The sequence below is a fragment of the Narcine bancroftii genome, chromosome 4, assembly GCF_036971445.1.
Source record: "Narcine bancroftii isolate sNarBan1 chromosome 4, sNarBan1.hap1, whole genome shotgun sequence".
Taxonomy (NCBI): Eukaryota; Metazoa; Chordata; class Chondrichthyes; order Torpediniformes; family Narcinidae; genus Narcine; species Narcine bancroftii.
The window spans coordinates 225,551,233-225,578,028 of NC_091472.1; the positions used below are offsets into that span (position 1 = coordinate 225,551,233).

General features: G+C 46.2%; 1 protein-coding gene and 1 long non-coding RNA gene across 41 annotated transcripts in view; one reads left to right on the forward strand and one right to left on the reverse strand.

Moving 5' to 3' along the window:
* The window catches only part of LOC138761655 (uncharacterized), a 37,875-nt gene that overhangs the window by 2,316 nt on the left and 8,763 nt on the right, over positions 1-26,796 (forward strand). Inside the window, exon 2 of the long non-coding RNA XR_011356417.1 lies at positions 3,648-3,815. This is a non-coding gene — a long non-coding RNA (uncharacterized lncRNA). The remainder of the gene's footprint in view (positions 1-3,647; positions 3,816-26,796) is intronic.
* LOC138761651 (poly(rC)-binding protein 3) overlaps positions 24,715-26,796 on the reverse strand; it is a 139,113-nt gene continuing 137,031 nt past the window's right edge. For all 40 annotated transcript variants that reach the window (XM_069934162.1, XM_069934173.1, XM_069934166.1 and 37 more), the window contains one exon: positions 24,715-25,370. Coding sequence is in view for 39 of the 40 variants with exons in the window: in XM_069934177.1 (XP_069790278.1) it covers positions 25,334-25,370 (37 nt within the window). In the remaining variant the exon portion in view is untranslated. The remainder of the gene's footprint in view (positions 25,371-26,796) is intronic.

Below are 26,796 nucleotides of genomic sequence, written 5' to 3' on the forward strand. Positions count from 1 at the left end.
GCCCTGTGCTGGATGTCGGTGGTGAACTCTGACACGTAGTAGAGGTGTTTGTTCAAGAAGGCCAGCGGGTGCCACTGTCCGTTGAGCCACTACTCGAGTACGCCCCCTACTGCCTTGGCTGAGGCATCCACCGAGAGCACTGTGTGTGTGTCCAGGCGTGGGTGCACCAATAGAGTCGCATTGGCGAGGGCCTCCTTTGTTGCAGTAAAAGCGGTCTCTTCCTCCTCCGACCAAGTTTGGACTTTCTCCTAGTCGCAATCAATGCGAACAGCGGTGGTGTGGTGCGGGCGGTGCCAGGGATGAACCGATGATAAAAATTCACCATTCCTACAAACTCCTGCAGGCCCTTGAGGGTGATTGGTTTGGGGAACCGCTGGATGGCCGCGACCTTTTCTGGCGCTGGGGCAGTACCTGCTGCCGAGATGGTGTGCCCCAGGAACTGCAGCGTCTGCTTGCCAAACTGCTTACCGTGAGGCCAAACTCTGCCAGTCGGGCAAACAGGGTACGGAAGTGGGCCTTGTGTTCTTCGGGGTTGCGGCTGGTGATAAGGATATTGGTTCCTACCCACTGCGTCCATGAGGCGCTGAAAATTCTGGGTCGCGTTCTTGAGGCCGAAGGGCGTACACAGGAATTCAAAGGGGGTGATGATCGCCGTCTTGCCGATGTCCTTGGGGTGGTCCGGGATCTGATGATACCCCGCACCAGAGCGACCTTGGAGAAGACTTGCGCGCCGTGGAGATTGGCTGAGAAGTCTTGAATGTGTGGAACTGGGTACCTGTCTGGTGTGGTCGCGTCGTTCAAATTCCAGTAATCACCATAGGATTTCCAGCCCCAGAGGATTTAGGGACCATGTGGAGAGGGGATGCCCAGGTGCTGTCCGAGTGACGGACGATCTCCAACTCCTGCAGCCGGGAAAACTTCTCCTTTGCCAGCTGCCAGCGGAAGTCATCTGGGCTTGGTGTGCAGCGGGGGGCCCTGCATGGAGATATGATGGTATACCCCATGCTGGGGTAAGGTGGCGCTAAATCATGATTGAAGGATGGTGGGGAACTCATGGAGTATGTTCAAATACTTATCCCTGGAAGTGACGATGGTGGCGATCTTGGGCCTGCAGGCGTTCGTGGCATCCAGGCACACCAAATGGAAGGTGCGAGCATTGACCAGCTTCTTGCCTTTCATGTCGATCAACAATCCGTGTGCCCTCAGGAAGTTGGCCCCTAACAATGCAGTACCCACTGAGGCTAACACGAATTTCTAGCGGAATTTCTCTTTCCTGATCTGGATCTGCGCCCTGCGGGTACTGAAGGTCTTGATGACAGAACCGTTGGCTGCCTGCAGGGTGGGACCATGAGATCAGGTGCATGTCTCGAGGATGGTGGGGGGCAGGACGCTCAGCTCCGCTCTTGTGCCCACCGGGAAACGTCAGCCGGTGGAGTTGTTAGTAACGTGAAGGAGGCTGTCCACATAGCCAGCTGTCGCAGCCATCAATGGTGGCTGGCTGGGTCATTTCTCCTGGTAGTCACATGGTTGTCGGCACTTACGACCTTGCGCTCTCCAGCGCTGACGGTAAAAGGACCAGGTGGAATGATGCTCCTCCGGCTTGTGCTTGGGGGAGTGTTGCAGCCAGCTGGCACTTGGTCACGCAACCTAACTGAGGGCTGCTTCATCTCCCTCTTGGTGTGCCAGAGGATGTCCGCTCGGGCTGCGACTCGGCGTGGATCTGTGAAGTCCTCATCCGCCAGGAGTAGTTGGATGTCCCCGGGCATCTGCTCGAGGAAGATCTGACGGAATAGGAAACAAGGCTTGTGATCCTCCACCAGCGCCAGCATCTCATCCATTAGGGCCAATGGTGTGCGGTCCCCAAGCCCGTCGAAGTGCAGGAGCCTGGAGGCACGCTGCTGAGGGGAGAGCCTGAAAGTGCCAAAGAGCAGGTCCTTGAGAGCAGGATACAGCAGCGTTCCCTGTCGATATTCTCAATAGTTGGGAGGGTTTTGCCTGTGATGTCCTGGGTTGTGCCCACTACCATTTGGAGAGCTTTACACTTGGGGGTATTGGGTGCCCTCATAAGAGTCTGTGGTGCAGCCGGTCAGCACACTTTTGACGACACGTCAGTAGAAATTTGCCAGGGTTTCCAATGTCATACCAAATCTTCGCAAACTCCTAAGGAAGTTGAGGCACTGATGAGCTTTCTTCAAAATGCCTTTAGTGTGTTGGGTCTTGGAAAGATCCTCTGAGATGATGTCTCCCAAGAACTTGTATATTTGCTCACCCTCTCTACCTCTAATCCCACAATGGTCCCTGGATTGAAAACCTCTGGCTTTCCCTTCATGAAGTCAACAATCAGCTCCTTTGTTTTGGTGACACTGAGTGAAAGGTTGTTGTTCGTGCATCATTCAGCCAAGTTTTCAATCTCCCTCCTGTCTGCTGACACTTCCTTTATACAACCCACTACTGTGGCATCGTCAGTGAATTTGTAAATAGTGTGGTTGTTGTAAAGTGAGTAGAGCAAGGGGCTAAGAACACAGCCTGTGGGGCTTCGGTACTGATGAAGATTGTGGAGGAAACGTTCTTAAGAATCTTCACCGTTTCCATAATCAAGTTTGCAGATGACACCACGGTGGTTGGCCTGATCAGAGGGGATGATGAGACAGCCTGTAGGAATGAGGTCCAGCACCTGGCTGTGTGGTGTGCTGATAACAACTTGGCACATGACACTCAGAAGACCAAGGAAATCATTGTGGACTTCAGGTGTGCTGGAAGCCATGCTCATGCCTTTATTTACATCAATGGAATGTGCAGCAAGCTTTAAATTCCTTGGTGTCCATATTTCTGATGATCTCACCTGGTCCCTGAAGTCTTCCATTCTGATCAAAAAGTCACAACAGTGTCTTTATTTTCTGCGGAGTATCAAGAATGTACACCTTGGATCCAGGATATTGATGGATTTTTACCGCTGTACCATTGAGAGCATACTGAGCTATGGTATCTCAGTGTGGTACAGCAATTGTCTTGCATCAGATCGTAAAGCACTTCAGCAGGTGGTGAAAACTACCCAGTGGATTATCGGTATTCAATTGCCCACTATTGAGAACATCTATCAGGAACACTGTCTGGGTAAAGTGAAGAGCATCATCAAGGATGCCCCACACCTTGACTATGGATTTCTTACTCTTCTCCCATCCGGTAGGCGCTACAGGAACCTTTGCTCTCGAACCAGAAGGCTCAAGAAGAGCTTTTTTCCCCCCGAGGCTGTGACCCTGCTGAACCTTAAATCACAGTGCTGAGTGGTACTGAACTCATATTGTACTGTCAATACTTTTACCATTGTTTGCTTGCTGAATGCACTTGTTTTCATTTGCAAGTAGTTATACGTATATGGCACTATTTTTAAACTTCTGGTTGGATGCTAATTGTATTTCATTGGCTTTGTATTTTATTTGGCACAATGACAATAAAGTTGAATCTAATCTAATCAAAAATTGTGGTCTGGAGGTGAGAAAATCCAGGATACAATTACACTGTGGGGTGTTGAGATCCAGGTCTTGGAGTTTGCTGATCAGTTTTGAGGGGATGATGGTGTTAAATGTTGAACTATTGTAGATAAGGAGCATCCTCATGAATGCATTTTTGCTGTCCATGTGTTCCAGGGCTTTGTGTAGAGTCAGTGAGGTGGCATCCTCTGCAGACCTGTTACTACGAATAGGCGAACTGGAATGGATCCATGTCACTGCTCAGGAGCTGATAAGCATCACCACCAGCCTTTCAAAACACTTCATCATTGTTGATGTGAGAGTCACTGGTTGACAGTAATTTAGGTAGGTTACCACATTCTTCTTGGGCATCAGAACAATTGATGCCTGTTTGAAATAGGTGGGTACCACGCCCTGCCAGAGTGAGATGTTGAAGATATCCTTGAATGTGTTGGTAAATTGGTCAGCACAGATTTTTAATACTCAGCCAAGTACTCCTATTGAGTATTAAAAAGAAAGTTAAGCTTCAAATTAACTTTCCCAGTTCTAACAGTTCAACCCAGGACGTTAACTGTTTTCTTTCCTTTTATAAGAGCAGAAGATGTCAGAATCAGGTTGTAGAGCTCGTCGAAAGAACCAAAGACTTGTTGATCCAAACCAAGGCTTTTATTAGCAAAAGACAGGAACTCTTCACAGGTGGCTGACCAGTCCGGAATGATCCGACCTGGCTAGGGACACAACCCTTTAAGGCCCAGACAGTAGGCGTGGCTAAGCTCTCAGCCAATCGCTGTAAGCACAGTCATTACATACTCTAGATACTATCACACAGATTTATTGTCATGCACATGTTAATTTAAATTTTAAATACAAATTTAAATGTAGACATACAGCACAGTAACAGGTCATTTCGGTCCATGAGTCCGTGCCACTCAATTTACACTCAATTAACCTAAACTCCCCCCCCCCCCCCCCCAGTATATTATGAACAGTGGGAGGAACTGGAGCCCCCGGTGAAAACCCACATAGACACTTAGAGAATGTACAAACTCCTTACAGACAGCCCTGGTCCCAATTGCTGGCACTGTAAAGGCCTTGCGCTAGCCACTATACCAATTGTGCTGCCCATACTGTTATCTTGTAGCAGCAGTATTGCTCATTACACGTGCAAAATTGCAATAAATGAAGGTTCCATAAATACAATTTTCAAAATAAATAAATAATGCAAAAAAAAGTGAGGTAGGTTCATTGTCCATTCAGAAGTCTGACGGTGGAAGGGAAGAAGCAGTTTTTGTAACGTTGGGTGTTCGTCTTCAGGCTCCTGTACCTCCTTGCTGATGGTAGCAGTGAGAAGAGCGCATGGCCTGGGCAATGGCGCCCTTGAGCAGCTGCCTTCTTGAGACACTGCTTTTTAAAGATGTCTTTCAGGGAGTGAAGACTAATGCCCATGATGGCGCTGGCTGAGTTTACAACCCTCGCACCTCCATACCAAACAGTGGTATTTTATAAAGCCTCAACATCACATCCTTGCTCTATTGATGCTGTCCAGCCCATTGAGTATTTCCAGCATTTTATTTTTGTACCAGAGAAAAGAAACAATTGAGCATCAGTGTGTTATGGGGAGATCATAAGAGCACAAGACAGGACAGAATTAAACCGTTCCGCCTATTGAGCTGTTCCGCTATTCAAATCATAGTTGATGTATTATACTCTCAAGCCCCATTCTCCCCATAACCTCTGACACCTTTACTCATCAAGGAGCACTTAATCTCTGCTTTAAATATACCCAATGTCTTGCCCTCCACAGCAGCCTGTGCCAATAAGTGCCACAGATCTGGCTGAAGAAACATTTCCTCATCTCTGTTCTAAAGGAGCATCCTTTTATTCTGAGGCCATATCCTCCAATCCCAGACTCTCCCAAAACTCTCCACATCCACCCTTTCCACCAGTTTTTTTTAAACATTTAGTATGTTTAGATGAGATCCCTGTCATCCTAAACTTCAGTGAGTACAGGTCCAGATCCATCAAACCCTCCTCATAGTTTATCCTTCTCATTACTGGGATGATTGTCATAAACCTCAGCCTGACCCTCTCCAATGCCAGCACATCCTTCCTTAGATATGGGGCCCCAAAACTGCTCACAATACTCCAAATGTGGTCTGACCAATGCCTCCGCATTACATCTTCATCTTTAAATTCTTGTCTGAGAATAGTGGCATTGCATTTGATTTCCTTACTGATTCAAACTGCAAATTAACCATTGGAAACTCCTACGGACACTCCCAAGACCCTTTGGACCTTCATTTTCTGAATTCTCTGGCAATTTAAAAAAGTCTACGTCTCTTCCTGCCACCAAAGTGCACGACCAGACATTTCCCTATGCTGTATTCTGTTTGCTCCTTACTTGCCCATTCTCCCAACCTATCTAGGTCCCTCTGCAGACTTCCTACTTTCTCAACACTACCCAACCCTCCACATATCCTCTTATCATCCCCAAATGGCAACAAAGCCATCAAGTCTGTCATCTATATTATTTAAATACAACAGGAAAAGTAGCAGGACCCAACACCAATCCATGAAGAACATCACTGGTCACTGGCAACCAGCCAAAAATGGCCCACTTGATTCCCACTCTTTGCCTTCTGTCAGTCAGCTAACCTTCTGTGAGAAGCAGAGGTCCCTTCACAGATTTCACTCGAGACAAAAATTGAGAACAAAGAACATTTATTCTACTATTACAACAATGCAAAGTTGGGTGCTTCCCCTTACCCTGGGAATATACACAGATACTGAGGCTGACCCAACTTTTATACATTTCATTTCAGTACAGAGATACCTTCCCCCTAACATTCTTCTGCCTCCTGGATTTGTTTAGCATTAGGTAATTCTGCCCACGTGGATTCTAACTTCTTATCAGTTTATGTGCCTTCCTACAAACTTGTTAGCCAGGAAATATCATGTCTTTGTTCTTTACTCATTAATCAATCCCCAAGACTTGCTAAAGCTATCTACTTGCTATCTTGTTTTGAAGATCCTTATTTTATTATACTTTTATAACCCTTCCTCCCATTCCAGCATCCCTTCACCCTGATTTAACCCATAATACTTCATTCTTAATTAGCACTTGCTTGACTCCTCACATTCCAGCATCCCTTCATCTTAAGTTAACCCATAATACTTCATTTCTAATGAGCACTTGCTTGACTCCTCATATTCCAGTATCCCTTACAATCCACCCTTTTTCTTTAGCTACGCTTAATAAATCCCCATTCGGTAGTGCTCTGCCAAGCTTGGTCCCTTTCCCAGCGAGCGAGCAAACGAACTGCGGCCTCAGCATCATCAGACAGAGTTTGGGAAGCATACATCATTTGGGCTGTAGTGACCTGCCGAAGGGCCCGCCGAATCAAACACTGCACACAAGTCTTTAGGCAGGGGAGCACCATAATGGCCAGAATAGCGAGTCCAGCTGCTATAAGGGCTATGGGTATCAGACTCCAGTTACCAATAAAAAGTCTAGTTCATCCCACACCGGACCAAGGTTGCCCCGTCTGAACCTGGGCATGGGAAGATTTTCGAACTCCTGAAGAAGTGTCTTTAACCGCCTGACCGTTGTGAGCATTGTCCTTAACCAGTCTTTCACAAACACTGCCTTCAGCAGCCAACGAGTAATTGAGAGACAGGCGGTTTTGTTGAACTGTGGCTCATATCTGTCGTTTTTCTTCAGCCCCTAAATTCAGGGCCATTGCTATCTGTTCGGTGATGATCTCCAAGGCTGCCTGGAGTCTGATTAAACGATTTAAATGCCAAGCAGCTTTAGTATTCTGGAGCAGCTTACTTCGTTTACAGCTGGAACTCCCCTTACAGTGGTGGTTTTTTTTAACATTCCGAATGTCTGTGTGACCCAAAGGATGCTTTACAGGAGACCAAGTTGGGGAGGGGTGTTTCTTGTCACTTAACCTGTGAGTTGCAGCTTGTCTGCGAACATTAGCATATGTATTAACTCTGTCTCTGCCACATGTACAATCCTGACTACCATTCTGTCTGTCTTTGTCCCACCATCTCTTTTGTGCTATCCCTTTAAAACTCCTCTCTTTAATACCTGTAGAGGCCAAAATACAAATCAAATCTACTCCTCTAGAGCCGTTCTGTTCCCCTGGTCCATGTTGGGATCCTATATTAACCCACACCCCACTATGACTATACTTTATATTTATGCCCTGTCTACATTCTAAAGGTAAATAATTGTCACCTCTGCTGCCCCTATTCCAGGAGGACTTAATACATTGTGAGTAATTTAGGGATGTCCCAAAAACAGGGAACCAACAAGTAAACAATACAGTAAATGGTAAAAACAACATTACAGCACTTTTTCCCGGCGTAGTGTAACTTTCGGATCAGAAGGATGAAGGACAGCATGCCCGGTGGAGGGTAGATTATCAATGTCTTTAGTCCGTGGATCAGCAGCTTGTTTAATTCGTTGTATTTGAGTCCACCCCTTTTCTTTTGTTTGCACTGCAGTGTCTGTAATCAAAAGTACACAATAGGGGCCATCCCAGACAGGTTTTAGTTGGTGATCTTGCCATGCTTTTACATATACCCAATCACCAGGTTTAATAGAATGAATAGGATACTTCAGGGGTGGGCAGTAACAGTTGCATGTCTATTTTCTCCGTGAGCGCAGCCTGTTTGGCAGCTGCATCTGCCTGTCTGTTCCCCTGTGCTTCAGGACTGTCACCACTTTGATGGCTCCGTACATGAACTACAGCTATTTCCTCAGGTAATGTAAAAACATCTAGAGATTGGACAATTAAGTTTTCATGGATCAACTTTTGTCCTTTTCCAGTTATCATTCCCCGCTCTTTCCAGATCTCCCCAAAGGTGTGCACTACACCAAAAGTCTGTGTAGATCGTGCTGCCCACCTTATTCTCTAGACCCTGGAGAGTACAGAGGGCATACAATTCACAAGATTGTGCTGACCAATGACCGGGAAGGTGACCGGCTTCAATCACCATTCCTTCTTTCCCATCCACTACCCTATACCCGCTGTAGCGAGTGCCATCAATGCAATGAGAAGATCCATCAATAAACCACATTTCCTGTAAAGGCTCATCACTTAAATCCTCTCTAATTTTGGTCTGTAAATCTATTACCTCTAAACATACATGCTCTAACTCATTTATGGTATTGTCAGAATTTGGAGAAACCAAGAAAGCTGCTGGATTGTGTTCTTTATTCGTAATCAGGGTCAAATCATCCCTATCCATTAGGATCGCTTCATATTTTAAAATTCTAGAGTCTGTGAGCCACCTTCCAGCATGTTGTAAGAGAATATTGCGGACTGTGTGAGGGGTGTGAACTATCATCGGGGCACCAAACATAAACTTTCGTCCTTCCTCATCTAAAATAGCAGTGGCTGCGATGGCTTGCACACACTCTGGCCAACCATGACAAACAGGGTCTAAAACTTTTGACAGAAAAGCAACTGGCTGTCTACAGCCTGCCCTCTCTTGTGTTAGTACTCCGGTAGCTACACCTCCTTTCACATTGGTATAGGTCAAATGGCTTATTTAGGTTGGGTAAAGCCAACACTTGGGCACTAATAAGGCACTGTTTCACCAAGTTAAAATCTTTAATCTCTTCCTCTGTCCAGACAACAGCTTCGCCCCCTAGAATCGTGAGTTTATCATAGAGAAATCTGACCAGGCTAGAATAATTTTCAATCCAGATTCTACAGTATCCCACTAAACCAAGGAATTTCCCAAGTTCTTGGGCATTCTTGGGAGGGGGAATCTGTAGAATACCATGTATCCTCTCTGGACTTATTTTCCTACTTCCCTGACTTACCAGATGACCTAAGTATTTAACTTCTGATTGAACAAATTGTAATTTGGATTTGCTCACCCTGAGACCCTTATTCTCCAGAAAATTCAAAGGTTCTACAGTATACTGTTTAACTAATTCGTATGTTTTTCCCGTAATTAACAAATCATCAACATATTGTATCAACTGACAATTCTCTCTCCGAGGAGCCTCATCTAGTATTTGTTCTAAGACCTGGCCGAATAAATTTGGTGATTCTGTAAAGCCCTGGGGAAGGACCGTTCACCGGTATTGATTCTTGTGTCCAGTAAAAGGATTTTCCCATTCAAAGGCAAACATTTCTCTGCTCTCTGTTGCTAACGGACACTTCTCTATTGCCTCTTTCTGCCCATATTCCAGGATTTATTAGTTCTCGATCTTCCTCGCTTAATACATACAATTGAACCCTGATACTTGATTCCTGTGGTCTGGTGCCGATAGCCAATTGGTCCTGTAAATGTCGTCCTAACAAACAAACTCCAGCTTGGGGAACTAGTAAAATATCCTCTGTTATTACCTTTTCTCCCATTTGTATTCTTACATCTCTTAATACAGGGACTGTAAAGTCTCTTCCTCCTACTCCCGAAATCATCACTGTCCCCTCTATCTTAACACCCTCGGGTGGTTGTAAAATACTAGACCGGGCTGCCCCAGAATCTACTCAAAAGGTCATCTTGTCACTGTGGGGTCCTATGCTTAAATTTACCAATGGTTCTCCGTGCAGCCCCACGGTGTGTATTGACTGAGAACCGTGACCCCCCCTATTCATAATCTGCTTCCATCTGTCTGACTCTGGCTTTACCCTACCCTTAATTTAGTCTATGTGTCATCTGAGTCCAGCGTGTTCGTTAAATGAAGTGATAGGAGAATCAGTTTATTACACAGCATAAGAATAAAGCTTAACAGAGCTCTGGTTCAGTCATTAGTTCATAGGTCACCTGCACAGTGAGCTATTCCCCAAGACTGGCCTCTACTGTCCAGTCTCTACAGTTTATATAGCTCAACCTTATCATACAGAACAAAAGTTGGCTTCGTTTGCTAGATTTCTTGTATAAGATTTATCGCAAGTAATTTCCTGCTCTGCAGTTATCTGGGGTGTAGAGCTCCCATCTTTTTGAATCCTCAAGGTTAGAATATCCTGTTGTTTTGATCAGAAATCAATTCATACCCCAGATATTTCTAATTATTTCTTTGTTCTCATCTGGCCATATTCTTCTGTTCTACTAAACACCTCCTTCTGTCTTAGCTTCTTACTGATTCCATTCTCTTTGTTTCTGACAGTCTCTGTCAGGATTCTTTTTGTTTGTGCTAATCAACACCTCCTTTTGCCTTAACATTCCTACTAAATTGTTTCATACATATCCTCTCTTTTGTATTTGGGAGCAGACGATTCTAAACCTACTGTAATCAGCCAACTTTGCTACATACTGTGGCTGCCCCTTACTTACATTACTCTTTCCCTTCACCATGAGGTAAACATTAAATTGTTACATAGTACTGAGGTCAGTGGCTGTCAGCCTTGTCTAGCATGGTTCTGATGTTCCAGCATGCTAGCTTGAGTTTGTGAGCATCTTTTGAGGGGGAGGACGTGGAGGGGGAGGACGTGGAGGGGGAGGACGTGGAGGGGGAGGACGTGGAGGGGGAGGACGTGGAGGGGGAGGACGTGGAGGGGGAGGACGTGGAGGGGGAGGACGTGGAGGGGGAGGACGTGGAGGGGGAGGACGTGGAGGGGGAGGACGTGGAGGGGGAGGACGTGGAGGGGGAGGACGTGGAGGGGGAGGACGTGGAGGGGGAGGACGTGGAGGGGGAGGACGTGGAGGGGGAGGACGTGGAGGGGGAGGACGTGGAGGGGGAGGACGTGGAGGGGGAGGACGTGGAGGGGAGGACGTGGAGGGGGAGGACGTGGAGGGGGAGGACGTGGAGGGGGAGGACGTGGAGGGGGAGGACGTGGAGGGGGAGGACGTGGAGGGGGAGGACGTGGAGGGGGAGGACGTGGAGGGGGAGGACGTGGAGGGGGAGGACGTGGACCTGTCCTCGGGCCTGCGCAAAGGAGCTTTTAGGTGGAGTGCAGTGTGCGCAGTACTGGCCTCACCCTTTACACCCATGGTTCATGTGCCGTGGCCAAGCAAGCTGGGACGTGGCAGCGAGGACCTTGGGTCGTAGGTTTTATATCGGAGTTGCCTTCTCCTATGCAGTTTTCTTACCCGGGCTGGAGGGGCCTGCCTCCCCTCCTAGGTTGGCCCATACTGCCTGGACTGGGGCCGCCGCCTCCAACTCTCTGCCCGGACCGTGGCCTCCGTCTGCCTCACTCGACCGAGGCCGGGGCCTCCCCTTGCTCCTGCCCAGATTGGGGCTGCCGCCGCCTACCCTCTGCCCAGACCGGGGCCGCCGCTGCATGTCCTGTGCCCGGACCGGGGCCGCCGCCTCCAACTTTCTGCCCGGACCGGGGCCTCCGCCTGCCTCACTCGACCGAGGCCGGGGCCGCTGCCTCCCCCTTGCTCCTGCCCGGATCGGGGCCGCTGCCGCCCACTGTCTGCCCGGACTCTACATCACCTTTGTTGACCTCACCAAAGCCTTCGACACCGTGAGCAGGAAAGGGCTTTGGCAAATACTTGAGCGCATCGGATGCCCCCCAAATTTCCTCAACATGATTATCCAACTGCACGAAAACCAACAAGGTCGGGTCAGATACAGCAATGAGCTCTCTGAACCCTTCTCCATTAACAATGGCATGAAGCAAGGCTGTGTTCTCGCACCAACCCTCTTTTCAATCTTCTTCAGCATGATGCTGAACCAAGCCATGAAAGACCTCAACAATGAAGACACTGTTTACATCCGGTACCGCACGGATGGCAGTCTCTTCAATCTGAGGCGCCTGCAAGCTCACACCAAGACACAAGAGAAACTTGTCCGTGAACTACTCTTTGCAGACGATGCCGCTTTAGTTGCCCATTCAGAGCCAGCTCTTCAGCGCTTGACGTCCTGTTTTGCGGAAACTGCCAAAATGTTTGGCCTGGAAGTCAGCCTGAAGAAAACGGAGGTCCTCCATCAGCCAGCTCCCCACCATGACTACCAGCCCCTCCACATCTCCATCGGGCACACAAAACTCAAAACGGTCAACCAGTTTACCTATCTCGGCTGCATCATTTCATCAGATGCAAGGATTGACAACGAGATAGACAACAGACTCTCCAAGGCAAATAGCGCCTTTGGAAGACCTCACAAAAGAGTCTGGAAAAACATCCAACTGAAAAACCTCACAAAGATTAGCGTATACAGAGCCGTTGTCATACCCACACTCCTGTTTGGCTCCGAATCATGGGTCCTCTACCGGCATCTCCTACGGCTCCTAGAACACTTCCACCAGCGTTGTCTCCGCTCCATCCTCAAAATTCATTGGAGCGACTTCATCCCTAACATCGAAGTACTCGAGATGGCAGAGGCCGACAGGATCGAGTCCACGCTGCTGAAGATCCAGCTGCGCTGGGTGGGTCACGTCTCCAGAATGGAGGACCATCGCCTTCCCAAGATCGTGTTATATGGCGAGCTCTCCACTGGCCACCGTGACGGAGGTGCACCAAAGAAGAGGTACAAGGACTGCCTAAAGAAATCTCTTGGTGCCTGCCACATTGACCACCGTCAGTGGGCTGATATCGCCTCAAACCGTGCATCTTGGCGCCTCACAGTTTGGCGGGCAGCAACCTCCTTTGAAGAAGACCGCAGAGCCCACCTCACTGACAAAAGACAAAGGAGGAAAAACCCAACACCCAACCCCAACCAACCAATTTTCCCCTGCAACCGCTGCAACCATGTCTGCCTGTCCCGCATCGGATTTGTCAGCCACAATCGAGCCTGCAGCTGACGTGGACTTTTATCCCCTCCATAAATCTTCGTCCGTGAAGCCAAGCCAAAGAAGACATAGTACTGAATTCATGTATACAAACTGAATAGTACATAAGCATATATTCTACATATTTTCTATGATTAATTAACCCCTATATTCCAACACATCAGTGCGTAAGGCCCCGTCTCCCTGGCTTGCATTGGGCATTCTCTCTTAAAATTACGCACCTCTGGACTAGTCAGGGGCACATTTACAAAACTGAGACCCCCTCCCATGAGAACTTCCCGTAAAGGTCTCATCCAGTTAGTTTCTGGCTTATTATGTCTAGGTTCCTGCTCTCTGGGAAATGAATCAAAGGGTTCTGCCCTTTCTTCCCGGAGGGTCTCACACTGCTCTGAATTAAAGTCGCCTCTCTCTCTTGTCAATAGAGGTGGTAATCGAGTACTTTATGAAGGGTCATCATACCACCCCTACTTTCTTCTCCTTTCTTTAGCTGTGGGGGAGGAGGGGAAGGTGCAGAAGGGAAGAGCATAGGGGGGGGGGGGGGAAGATAGGAGCCGGCATAGGAGGAGCATAAGGTGGAGGAAGGGAATGTAACACATCCCATCCTTGTGTTTCAGGGACAAAAAGTTCCTTATCTTTCTTGTCCTTGCATTCCTTTTCATTCAAAACCAGTTGATCAAACGATCCCCTGAGCCAGCAGGCTTGGCTGCATATTCTCTGCTCTCAATATTATCTCTTTGATTTTGATAGAGCCAAATGTTCAATGCCTGACACATCCAGTCCTCATCGGATCCGAACTTTGGCCAATATACTGAATTCCCTTTTATCGGGTTTTTTTTTAACCCATTCCAGACAGCAATACCTGACCATGGTCTGTTTGTCTTTCCCACGGGTTCTCCCCGCACCCCAATCAGATAGCATTAATCCTAACAGACTTTGCTTAGTTATCTGATTGTCCCGTCCTTCCTTAGGACTATTTCCCTTGCTTCTCACACCTCCCATACTAACAGGTAAATAAAATTCCTCTTACCGGGATCCAGTAGCTATTCCTAGCGCGCTTCCTTAACGTCCTCCTGTCGTTTGTTCTCAATGCCTCTTCTCGGATATCACTCGCTTCATCCACTGACCAGTCACCCGCCGTCCGTGAGTCCAGCTGAATCAGCCGGGGTGCACCTACCCTCGTCGTCGGGCACTCTGTCAGTGGAGGGAGTGGGATCCCGGACGAGCCCTCATTTGTGAGAAGCAGAGATGCCTTCACAGATTTCACACGAGACAAAAACTGAGAACAAAGAACTTTTATTATACTATTACAACAATGCAAAGTTGGGTCCTTCCCCTTACCCTGGGAATACATACAGATACTGAGGCTGACCCAACTTTTATACATTTCATTTCAGTACAGAGATACCTTCCCCCTAACATTCTTCTGCCTCCTGGATTTGTTTAGCATTAGGTAATTCTGCCCACGTGGATTCTAACTTCTTATCAGTTTATGTGCCTTCCTGCAAACTTGTTAGCCAGGAAATATCATGTCTTTGTTCTTTACTCATTAATCAATCCCCAAGACTTGCTAAAGCTATCTTACTTGCTATCCTGTTTTGAAGATCCTTATTTTATTATACTTTTATAACCCTTCCTCCCATTCCAGCATCCCTTCACCCTGATTTAACCCATAATACTTCATTTCTAATGAGCACTTGCTTGACTCCTCACATTCCAGTATCCCTTACACTTCTGTCCATGCCAGTACGTTTTCTGTAATACCATGGGTTCTATCTTGTTTAGCAGCTTCATGTATGCACCTTGTCAAAGACCTGAAAATCCAAGTAAATTACAACCATTGACTGCCCTTTGCCTGTTTTATTTATTATTTACTTCCTCAATGAACTCCAACAGATTTGTCAGGCACACGCTCACCTGAAGGAAACCATGCTGACTTCAGTCTATTTTACCTTGTGTTGTAATTTTTTTTAAATTTAGAGGTACAACATGACCCTTCCTGCCCAAATAATCTTAATGTTCAAATATTCTGAAACCTCAACCTTAATAATTTTTAAATTTAGACACACAGCACGGTAACAGGCCATTTCAGTGCACGAGTTCATGCCACCCACTTTACACCCCCGGCATGTTTCTAATGGAGGGAGTAAACTGGAGCTCCCAGGGAAAACCCACACAGACACGGGGAGAACGTACAAACTCCTTACAGACAGTGCCGGATTTGAACCCAAGTCGTGATCACTGGTCCTGTAAAGGCATTGTGCTAACCACTAAGTCAATTGTGCTGCCCCAAAACAGAAAATCAATTTTTTTTAATGGGCTTGAGAAGTTTGACAACCACTGAAATTATGCTGACCAAAAATTTCCTGTCTTTTGCCTCTCTCCCTTCTTTAAAAGTCCAGTGATATTTGCAATTTTACACTACCCTGGAACCATTCCCGACTCTCTGCGATTCCTATCAGATCACTACTAATATGCTCACAATTTATTCAACGGCCTCTTTCAGAACCCTGGAGTGTAGTCCATCTGGTCCATGTGGCTTATCCACCTTCAGCCCCCTTCAGTTTCCCAAGCACCTTCTTCATAACAACAGCTACACTCACTTCTGCCCCTTGACCGTTTTGGATTTCTAGCAAATCACTGGTATTTTCCAGTCAAGATTGATGCAAAATACCTATTCTATTCATCTGCAATCTCTTTATTCCCTGTGACCACTTCTCCATCATTTTCCAGCAGTCCAACACCCATTTCTGCATCTTTTACTTCATATATCTGATTTATGTTATTGGATAGTTTACTTTCATATTTTTTCATCTTTTCTCCCCTTTTTGCTTTGTTTGTTGCCAACTTCCCACTAATTATTGCAATACTGTTTGCCTTCTATTTTGCTTTGATGCTGTCTCTCTCTTCCCTTGTCAGCCACAGTTGTCTCACTTTCTTTTTAAAATCCTGCTGTTTCTTTGGGATGAAATGATCCTGCGTCTTGTGAATTATTCCAAGATACTCATGCCATTGCTGCTCCACTGCCTTCCCTGCAAGGGTCTCCTTCTAATCAACGTTGCCAGCTTCTCTCCTATACAACCTTTGTTACCTTCACTCAACTGATTTTAGCTTCTCCCTCTCAAACTACTCCAAATTCTACCATGTAATGATCGCTACCTCCTCAAGCTTTTTTTTAATCTTAAACTCCACAATCAAATCCAGAATTGCCTTTTCCCTGAGTAGGCTTGAACCTCCCTCCACGATATCTCCATCATACCCACAATGTCATACATGCTCATTTCTAACCACACTTTTACCTCATCTACTTGGTTTTTTTAAACTTTCAGGCTTGTGTTCAGGACCCTTATCACATTTGTTTCAATGTTCCCCAAAATTAAACTTTTACCTTTTTCTAAACATTCTGCCTATCTTCATTCTGGAGACTTCAATAACCTCTCCTGCATTCCTCCTTTTAACTTTATCCATATGTTCCAATCTATTTTACCCCCCCCCCCCCCCCACACACACACACACACACTATTTGATTTAAATCCCTATCCACCGCCCTAGCTATGCAATTTGCCAGGACTCTGATCCCATTTTGATTCAGATGAAGCCCTTCGCATTCATTGGATTCATTGGAAGAGCTCCCTTCTTCCCCAATACTGGTGGTAATGTTGCACGAATTCAACCCCACTTCTCCCACACTAGTCTCTAAGCCACCCATTTAATTCCCTCATCTAATCAATCCAGAGCCAATTTCCAGGTGACTCAGGTAGCTATCCTATTAGAGACCTACCCTTCTTCGTCCTCTGCCCCATCACTTCTCAGATTTTCTCTTCCACACTCCCTCTTGCATCTACAACCTTTTTATCCAGTTGCCTGTCTGGTTTTTGACATTTGTTTGCCTGCTGTGTGACCTGCTGAGATTCTTCAGCACTTTTGTGTAATGGATGATCTGAAGGGCTGAGGTCCTCCAGCATTACCTTGGGGTAATGCCTCACTAGCAGTCACACTCTCTTGTCACTGACCAGAGATCGAATTTGAAGCAGTTAATCAAATGGGTATGAGTGCCTCCTGAAACACAATATCTCAAACACAAGTGTAATTCTCCCACTCCCTGATGCCCCAAAGTGATAGTTGTTCAGTTTCCAGATCATCAACTTTGAGCTTGAATTCCTCCGGGAACCAACACTTGCTGTGGACGTTGTCAATTGGAACCACAGCGGGTCCACCTGTTCATACATCTTGCAGCTACAACACATCACCTCACCCTACATCCTCATTTAATTAATTTGATATCTTATTTAATTTCAATATTGCCAATTACTTTGAGTATCTAATACCAGGCCTTTAAACAATTAGTGTGTTTGAGTGGTTTAAAAAGGTTGAAGGGTTACCTGGTTGTGTGAAGCCTCTGCTCGTTGAAACCTATTGAGCCAAAGGCTCTCATCCCATTCCTATACTTCCCACTCCCATCATGGATGCAACATTTCTTTCCTTTCATTGGCTTTAATTAATTAGGCACTTGTTACTGGCATTTTTTAAAGTGTGACTCTCACTTTCACACCAACTCCAGTTGCTGGAAAAGGCAGCGTGGGGATGGGTCCTGGTGTGTAGTGCAGACATGAGGACTGGGTCCCAGTGAACAAAATGCTGAACTATCAGGAATTCCACAATTTGATTGGATTTTTGCAGATTTTCCCTGATGAGCTTCACAATAAAACAATTACATAATTACTTTCATTATTTCAAAGGTGTTTTTCCACCTAATGAAACCAAATTTACTAAATAAGCTCTGAAAAGGAACAAGAATGAACAGCAAACTTTTAGTAATGTTATATGAAACATTATTTGGAGTGGCAAACTGTCCCTGCTCGTTTTCAAATTACTTGTGAGATTATTTACATCCATTTGCCTGCAGAACGCTGTTCTATTTGTGATCAACAATATTGAAATTTAAAAATTCTGACTTGGGGACAATAAGCCATGCTGACACCAAGAAAATATGAGTAAAACTTAACTTTTATCAGCATTGAAGAGTCCACAAATCCAAGAACTCCTACATAAAGTACTGAACCAAACAGAAAATGCCATGTTGTGTCAGCACGAACAGATTTGGACAAAATGGATCAAAAAGCAACATCAGGATGGATACACAAGTATCTCCCACAAAACACTCTTTGTGGTGGAACGTGGTACTGCAGACATGATCTCACTGGGCTGGGCAGGCTGGCCCATCTTCCATTCTTGTAGCTCCTCCCCATAAGATCCCTAATAAAGACTGATAGGGAGTCTCCTCCCTCCATACCTGCCGTGGATGTGAGCCAGCACCATGTAGAGGCATGCTGGGGTTTTCTGATGAATAAAGCCTTTGACTACTTCGTGTCTGCAAGTGGTCAATGATCATGCCACAATCTATTAATCAGAAATTTTAATTGCCTTGGACAAGGCAATTAGATTGGAGAAGCTGGAAAACTATCCCAAGGAACCAGAGACCTCCATCAGGTTGGACATGTGGCTACATTGCTTGAAGGCCTACATGAGGCACCATGAGATCACAGCCGACAATGATAGGACACCAAGCATACCAGATAATCCGTGACTATAATAGGTAAGACGAGGCAATGCCTTACTGCAACAGCAATATGGACCTCCAATGAATGCTATGAATGCATGGTACCAATTGGACACACGATGTCAGGGCCCTGGTGAGTCAGTCGATGATTTTGTAAGGGCCATGCGGGAACTGGAGTGAGCTTGCAGGTGCCAGGATGTGACTACAGTGACATACCAGGAGAAGCTCATTTGCGACGGGCTAGTCGCTGGCTTCTGCTCCCATCACATAAGGGAGTGACTCCTGGAGAAGAGGAACCAGACCCTTCAGGAAGTAGTGCAGATGACCTGATCGCTGAAGACTACCCAAAACACAGAGGCCTATGCAACAGGCCATTCAGCCAACAGGTGGGGAGAATGGGTGACATCATCTTTGGCCTTGGGGTCTATGACTGCCGCTGCCACCACTAGCACATGAGATGCAACTACTGTGGCCAACGTGGAGGTACTGTCTGGCCCGTAGCGCTACCTGCTCAGAGGAAAGGGCATTATGCCAGGGTATGCCACTCAAAACCCCACTCTAGCAGTGCTGCGTGACCACGACCCATGTCGCCATCTTGGGCCAATCCACTTTGGCAGAATTTTCAGTGGCCAAGAACCAAACATTCGGAACAGGTGCGCGACGACACAAGGCGACGTCACATCCAGCTTCTGTTCCAAGACTCTATCACGTGCGATCCATGAGGGTGGCCATCTTCGCGATCTCCAGGGTGGCCATCTTGGTGACAGCCGTCCCAACGATATAGCAGCAGTGACTTGGACAGTGAGCTGATGTTAGCCTCCATCGTGCTGGACCAGAGTAGACCACATCAGCTGGGTCAATCAATGATGGACATCAAGGTAAACGGCCACATGATAGACTGCCTGTTTGACACGGGAAGCACAGAGAGTTTTATACACCAAGGCACGGCCAAACGTTATTCCCTCACTGAGTCCCCGGCCAAGCGCAAGGTAGCGTTAGCCTCCATATCCCTCTCTTCAGAAATCCGCGAGTATTGCACCATGACCCTAATGAGGGGCTAATAACACCCCACCTCTACCCACTTGTCATACTGGGATTGGATTTCCAGTGCCAGCTTAAGGGTGTGCTGATGCAGTTTGATGGACAACACCCCCTCCCTTCACGGTCAGTAATAACCAATTACTGGAGGCCACGGCCGTCTTCCTGAATAGGCCCAAACATACACCAGAAATCTGAGCAAGGCATCTGACCTGTAGCTTGTCCACCCTCTGCCCCCTCTGTTCCAAAACGTTACCCTGGACTGCAAACCAGTTGCCACTAACAGCAGGCGATACAGCCCCAGGGACAAGGAATTCATAAAAATGGAAATGGGGAGAACAGTAACAGCCCCTGGAGGCCGCAAGTGGTAGTGGTGAAGTGGGGAGAAGTACCGGATGGTCATCGATTACCTAACAGGTTCACCTTATTAGACGCCTACCCTCTCCCCATAGATCTCAAAATGACTGAAACACACCACAGGTCAGTAGAGGTTTCAGTTGAACTGCTTTATTTGAATCTTGGCGCGTTCCCTTTAAGGGCCGGCGTGAGCTCCGCCCCATGCTGGCGGTGACATCACCACACTGCCTCGAGGCGCTGTTGAACCCCCAACGGTGCCATCTTCACGTGGCTGCTCTGCTCGCGTGGCATTACACGCAGAGTCGGTTCGCCAGTGATCGATTTGCGCTGCCACACAAACCACCCCCCCCACCAGATCTCACCGCTTAGGTGGCCGACCCCGTCATTTGGATTGGGCCGCCATTACCAGCTGACTGAGGTCTAAGTGGGCTGCTTTAAGCCTGTCCACCATAAACAGTTCTTCCCTGCCCCCAATGTTCAGTGTAAATGTTTTGCACCAGTTCCGTAGAGGATGCCTGTAGGTCTTCCTTGGGGGTTGTCCTGATGCCGAGTAGGACCAGGATAGTTCATCCACCCAGTTGGGGCCGGTTAGCTGCACCATGAGTGCCGATTTGAGGTGGTGGTGGAATTGTTCCACGAATCCGTTGGCCTGGGGATGGTGGGTGGCAGTGTGGTGTAGCTTAATCCCCAGGTTTGCCAGCTGTGACCAGAGGGCGGATGTAAACTGGGCACCTCTATCGCTCGTCATGTGTGCTGGAGCCCCGAACCTGGCGATCCAGTGGGTGAGCAGAGCTCTGGCACAGGACTCAGCGAAAGTGTCCTTAAATGGAATGGCTTCTGGCCACCTTGTCATCCAGTCGACTATGGTCAACAAGTAGCAGACATCCCTTGACACCGGTAGCGAGCCCACGATGTCTATGTGGATGTGCTAGAACCTCTTTGCATGGGAATCAAACTGCTGCACTGCGGTCTTTTCGTGGTGATGGACTTTGGAGGTTTGGGACTGAGTGCAGTTACGTGCCACCTGGGTGACTTGTTTTTTGAGGCCATGCCACACAAATCGCTCCTCCACCATGCGCACTGTGGCTTTGATCGACGGGTGCGCGAGGTCATGGACCATTTTGAAGGATTGCGGTCTCCATTGTTGTGGTACTATCAGATGTGGTGTGTCGGAGGAGACGTTGCAAAGTAGCTTTAGGTCTTCGAGGCGGAGGCCCATGACAGCAGTTTGGAATGCCTGAATCTCATCACCCCCCTTTTGTGCTTACGCTAGTTGGGGGTCTTCATTGTTGAGGTCTTTCATGGCTTGTTTCAGCATCATGCTGAAGAAGATTGAAAAGGGGGCTGGTGCGAGAACGCAGCCTTGCTTCACGCCATTGTTAATGGAGAAGGGTTCAGAGAGCTCATTGCTGTATCTGACCCGACCTTGTTGGTTTTCGTGCAGTTGGATATCCATGTTGAGGAACTTTGGGGGGCATCCAAGGTGCTCTAGTATTTGCCAAAGCCCTTTTCTGCTCACGGTGTCGAAGGCTTTGGTGAGGTCAACAAAGGTGATGTAGAGTCCTTTGTTTTGTTCTCTGCACTTTTCTTGGAGCTGTCTGAGGGCAAAGACCATGTCATTAGTTCCTCTGTTTGTGCAAAAGCCGCACTGTGATTCTGGGAGAACATTCTCGGTGACACTAGGTATTATTCTGTTTAGGAGAATCCTAGCGAAGATTTTGCCTGCAATGGAGAGCAGCGTGATTCCCCTGTAGATTGAGCAGTCTGATTTCTCACCTTTGTTTTTGTACAGGGTGATGATAATGGCATCATGAAGGTCCTGAGGCAGCTTTCCTTGGTCCCAGCAGAGCTTGAAAAACTCATGCAGTTTGGCATGCAGAGTTTTGCCGCCAGCCTTCCAGACCTCTGGGGGGATTCCATCCATACCTGCTGCTTTGCCACTTTTCAGTTGTTCAATTGCCTTATATGTCTCTTCCCGGGTGAGGACTTGATCCAGCTCTAGCCTTAGGGGCTCTTGAGGGAGCTGGAGCAGGGCGGATTCTTAGACTGAGCGGTTGGCACTGAAAAGAGATTGGAAGTGTTCTGACCATCGGTTGAGGTTGGAGATCTTGTCGCTGAGGACTTTGCCGTATGAGCTGCGCAGCAGTCTTTGGATTTGCAGAGATGGGCCGTACACAGCCTTTAGAGCCTCGTAAAAACCCCTGAAGTAGCCAATGTCCGCGCTGAGCTGGGTTCGTTTGGGGAGGCTAGTCCACCACTCATTTTGGATCTCTCTCCCGCACGGATGGCAGTCTCTTCAATCTGAGGCGCCTGCAAGCTCACACCAAGACACAAGAGCAACTTGTCCATGAACTACTCTTTGCAGACGATGCCGCTTTAGTTGCCCATTCAGAGCCAGCTCTTCAGCGCTTGACGTCCTGTTTTGCGGGAACTGCCAAAATGTTTGACCTGGAAGTCAGCCTGAAGAAAACTGAGGTCCTCCATCAGCCAGCCCCCCCACATCTCCATTGGGCACACAAAGCTCAAAACGGTCAACCAGTTTACTTATCTCAGCTGCACCATTTCATCGGATGCAAGGATCGACAACGAGATAGACAACAGACTCGCCAAGGCAAATAGCGCCTTTGGAAGACTACACAAGAGTCTGGAAAAACAACCAACTGAAAAACCTCACAAAGATTAGCGTGTACAGAGCCGTCGTCATACCCACACTTCTGTTCAGCTCCGAATCATGGGTCCTCTACTGGCATCACCTACGGCTCCTAGAATGCTTCCACCGGCGTTGTCTCTGCTCCATCCTCAACATTCATTGGAGCGACTTCATCTCCAACATCGAAGTACTCGAGATGGCAGAGGCCGACAGCATCGAATCCACGCTGCTGAAGATCCAACTGTGCTGGATAGGTCAAGTCTCCAGAATGGAGGACAATCGCCTTCCCAAGATCGTGTTATATGGCGAGCTCTCCACTGGCCACCGTGACAGAGGTGCACCAAAGAGGTACAAGGACTGCCTAAAGAAATCTCTTGGTGCCTGCTACATTGACCACTGCCTCAAACCGTGCATCCGTGATATCGCCTCAAACCGTGCATCTTGGCTCCTCAAATTTCGGCGGGCAGCAACCTCCTTTGAAGAAAATCGCAGAGCCCACCTCACTGACAAAAGACAAAGGAGGAAAAACCCAACACCCAACCCCAACCCACCAAATTTCCCTTGCAACCGTGTCTGCCTGTCCCGCATCAGACTTGTCAGCCACAAACGAGCCTGCAGCTGACGTGGACATTTACCCCTCCATAAATCTTCGTCCGCGAAGCCAAGCCAAAGAAAGGAAGTTGGGTGTAGTTCAGGCCAGGGGCCAGGGGCCAGGTTGTGGATCGTGGGCTGCGAGAGTGGATCAGCAACAACATTGTCCTTTCCCACCAGGGAAACACTTGTTTTGTATATTAGCTCGACACCAGGTGGGAGCTTGCTGGAGGGGCAAGCTGTAGTACTGCGGAAAATATAATTGAGAGTTTCAGCAATAACACATTGATTTGAGGATTCTCCCTAACTCTCATTTAATGGACAACAGGGTAGTGATCAGTGTTGCTTTCTAGATTTCTCTTTGATTTACTGCTTATATTTTTTGTACTTACTGGTGCATAGAAACCAACCCCACAGCTCCAGAAGCTCTTCAGTTATTGGAAAGGATAGTTGGAGAGGACTCAGGCAATGACATTTTCTGTTGTAGGCAGCAAGATGCCCATGTTATCATCACAGTCAGACTCCTTTCATTAATGGCTTGAGATCATGGGAGCTGAGATCCCTCACCCAGCATCTTCCCTTGACCAAAAGTAATTTGTTGCAATGTTTTAGAACAGCAGCTGGGATTCCCTCAGATCCCACAGTACCGATACCAAGATTGTAGCAAGTATACACAATTTACCTGCCATATTTCCAAACTGTGATCTTGCCTCAATTCATATACCATGGAGCCCATTTCCCCAGCTTTATTAATACTAGGTCCTCAATTCATATACCATGGAGCCCATTTCCCCAGCTTTATTATTACTTGGGCTTGTTATTTGTAGCACAGATTATATTCTCAATAACTTGATCGAAAAACCATGAAAGCTTCTAATTCTGCACCTCTGATTCTTTGTGACACTACATGCTCAGTTTTTGAAAGCTCCCTCAGCTCCAGAGATTAAATGGCTCCTCTTAAAGTCCCCTTTTTCTCAGCTTTCTAATACATAGTTCTTTGACTGCCTTGGTAATCACCTGAATGTGGCACAGTTTCAAATTTTATCCAGTCATAATTGTGAAGCAAATTGTGATATATTGTTAGCTTAGAAGGTGTCACAGTAAAACTCTTGATATTCTCAGGATTTGGGGTGCTTTAGAATTTCCTGTTGAATATAGTCTCTTAATTCCCCAATATGTGTGAGTCACTTGGTATAATTTTTCCAGTGAACTGGGCGATTTGATAGGGAATATGAGAAAGACTATCCAGGTGAATTTAAAAGCAATGCTGAAAAAAAGGGTGTGTGGTTAGAGGGATTGTGGTGACTCCGATTATAGAACAATTGTGACATCTAAACAATCAGATGCAGCTTATATCAGTTTTACTGAACACAAAAAGAAATTTGTGTCACCTGACAATACATGAATCATAAATTATGCATTCCATTACACCTTCAGGGATATTTAGTGAAACAAAACAGGCGTGCTGCACAAAAAAAATTATGTACGTTTGAACAGCAGCTGACAGAAGACGCAATAGGTGATGAGCACGTAACAAGTTTGAATTTCATCACATGTCCAGTCATGTACCTTCCTTTATTACTTTAGAATTGAACTTCAAATAATTGGATTACATCAAGGTTTATTTTTTTTATAAAAAAGTTGCAATCATGTTACCAGTAATTACTAAACTAAAAAGTATACAGAAAATAATCTGCAAATACATTTTTGCAAGCAATTATTAATTTCTTAATGTTGAAACAAAAAACATACATTAAAACATGAAGCAATGGGAAGTTGGGTTTAGTTTGGAGGACTGGATTTGGAAAAGATCTTCAGAATAATTCCTTAAAATTTAAAGTTTTAACTATCTTCTATGAGGCAGAACTGTAATATACAAATTGTACAAACAGAGTGGAAGCAGGTTGCTTGTTTTCGCAGGTGGGCAACATGACATGGATAGCTGAGGGAGCTGCACGAACAATTAAAGAGGGCCCATTCCAGAAACTTCAGATGTTAGCCTGAAAGAGAGAATTTAAAAAAAGTTCTAAGCAGACTTAAAATAAATGGACACAGGTCATACAACCTGACCTATTTATCCTTGGTCATAATGCTCAAGCTTCCTCACATTCTGCATCAATAGTTTAATACGTTCTTCTAATCACTTTCTTCCTTTTCTTTCCTACACACACTAATGCTATCCTTGTAAATACCAATCAAAGCAGGTAAAAGAATGTTGTGATTAAAATCATAACATTTTATTTCCAAACATTCATCTGGTGATATGCATGAACAAAAACATTACTGACTGATTTGGGAATGGCAATGGATCCCCCATCTTTTAGAAAATTTACTTTACTTTTGCTTAATAAATATCCACTCAAGCGCTCTTCAGAATGCATCTCACACCAACCTGGTGCAAAGTGAATTCAGGAAATTCTTGTCAAATCGTTAATTGTATGAAGGCTCTGAAGTTAATTGCTTGGTGCTTTCCTCAGTTTGGAAGAAAAAATAACAAGTGAACCAATGAACAAGAGTATCAAGTTTAACAAGTAAATGAACCTGACACTAAAGAACAGAGAACAGCTGGCTCATCAATTACTCCACTCACTCAAATTATTGTTACACTAAACATTTGAAAGAGTATCCTTCTCCAGTTACCTTTCTGCTTGAGTGGGGAAAATTGGATTGCATTCCACTAAAGGTGCCTACAAAGAAGTTGGATTGCTGGCACACAAGGATAATTTTGTGTTCTGCAACAATTAATGCACCTCCTGACACCTCAAAGACTTTCCATCATCTATAAGGCACAAGTCAGGATTTTTCTCAATTTGTCTGGATGAGTGCAACTCCAACAACAGTAAGGAACTGGACAAAGCAGCCTGTGTGATTGGGACACCATTCAAACTATCATTCATTCCTTCAACCAGTGGTTGTGGCAAGAGTTCGGACTATCTACAAAACAAACTGCTGTTACTCGCCAAGGTTACTCTGATAGCCTGTCCCAAATCTGTGACCTTTACCTTCAAGACACAGGTAGCAAATAATAGAGAACACATCATTGTACCAAATCACTGTTCTTTCATTGTCTTTAAATGTAAATCCTAGATCTCCCTATCCAGGAACACTAAGAGACTACCATCAATCTCATTTTAAGGGGGTCTCACCATGACCTCTTTTTAAATTTTTTTAAAATTTTTCACACTATGAACCATATCAATCAAAATATGTACAAACATTTCCCTCTTTGATATAAACAGTGGCATTTTCTCCCCTTTTTCGCCCCTACCTTCCCTCCCCCTTCAAACTCATTAAACATTCAATGTATACAATACAATAAAACAATTAAACAATATCATCACACAATGAAAATAAACAAGAAAAATGTGTCATCTACTTTTACACACTGGATCAGGTCATTTTGTCTTCTCATTTTATCATTTTAGG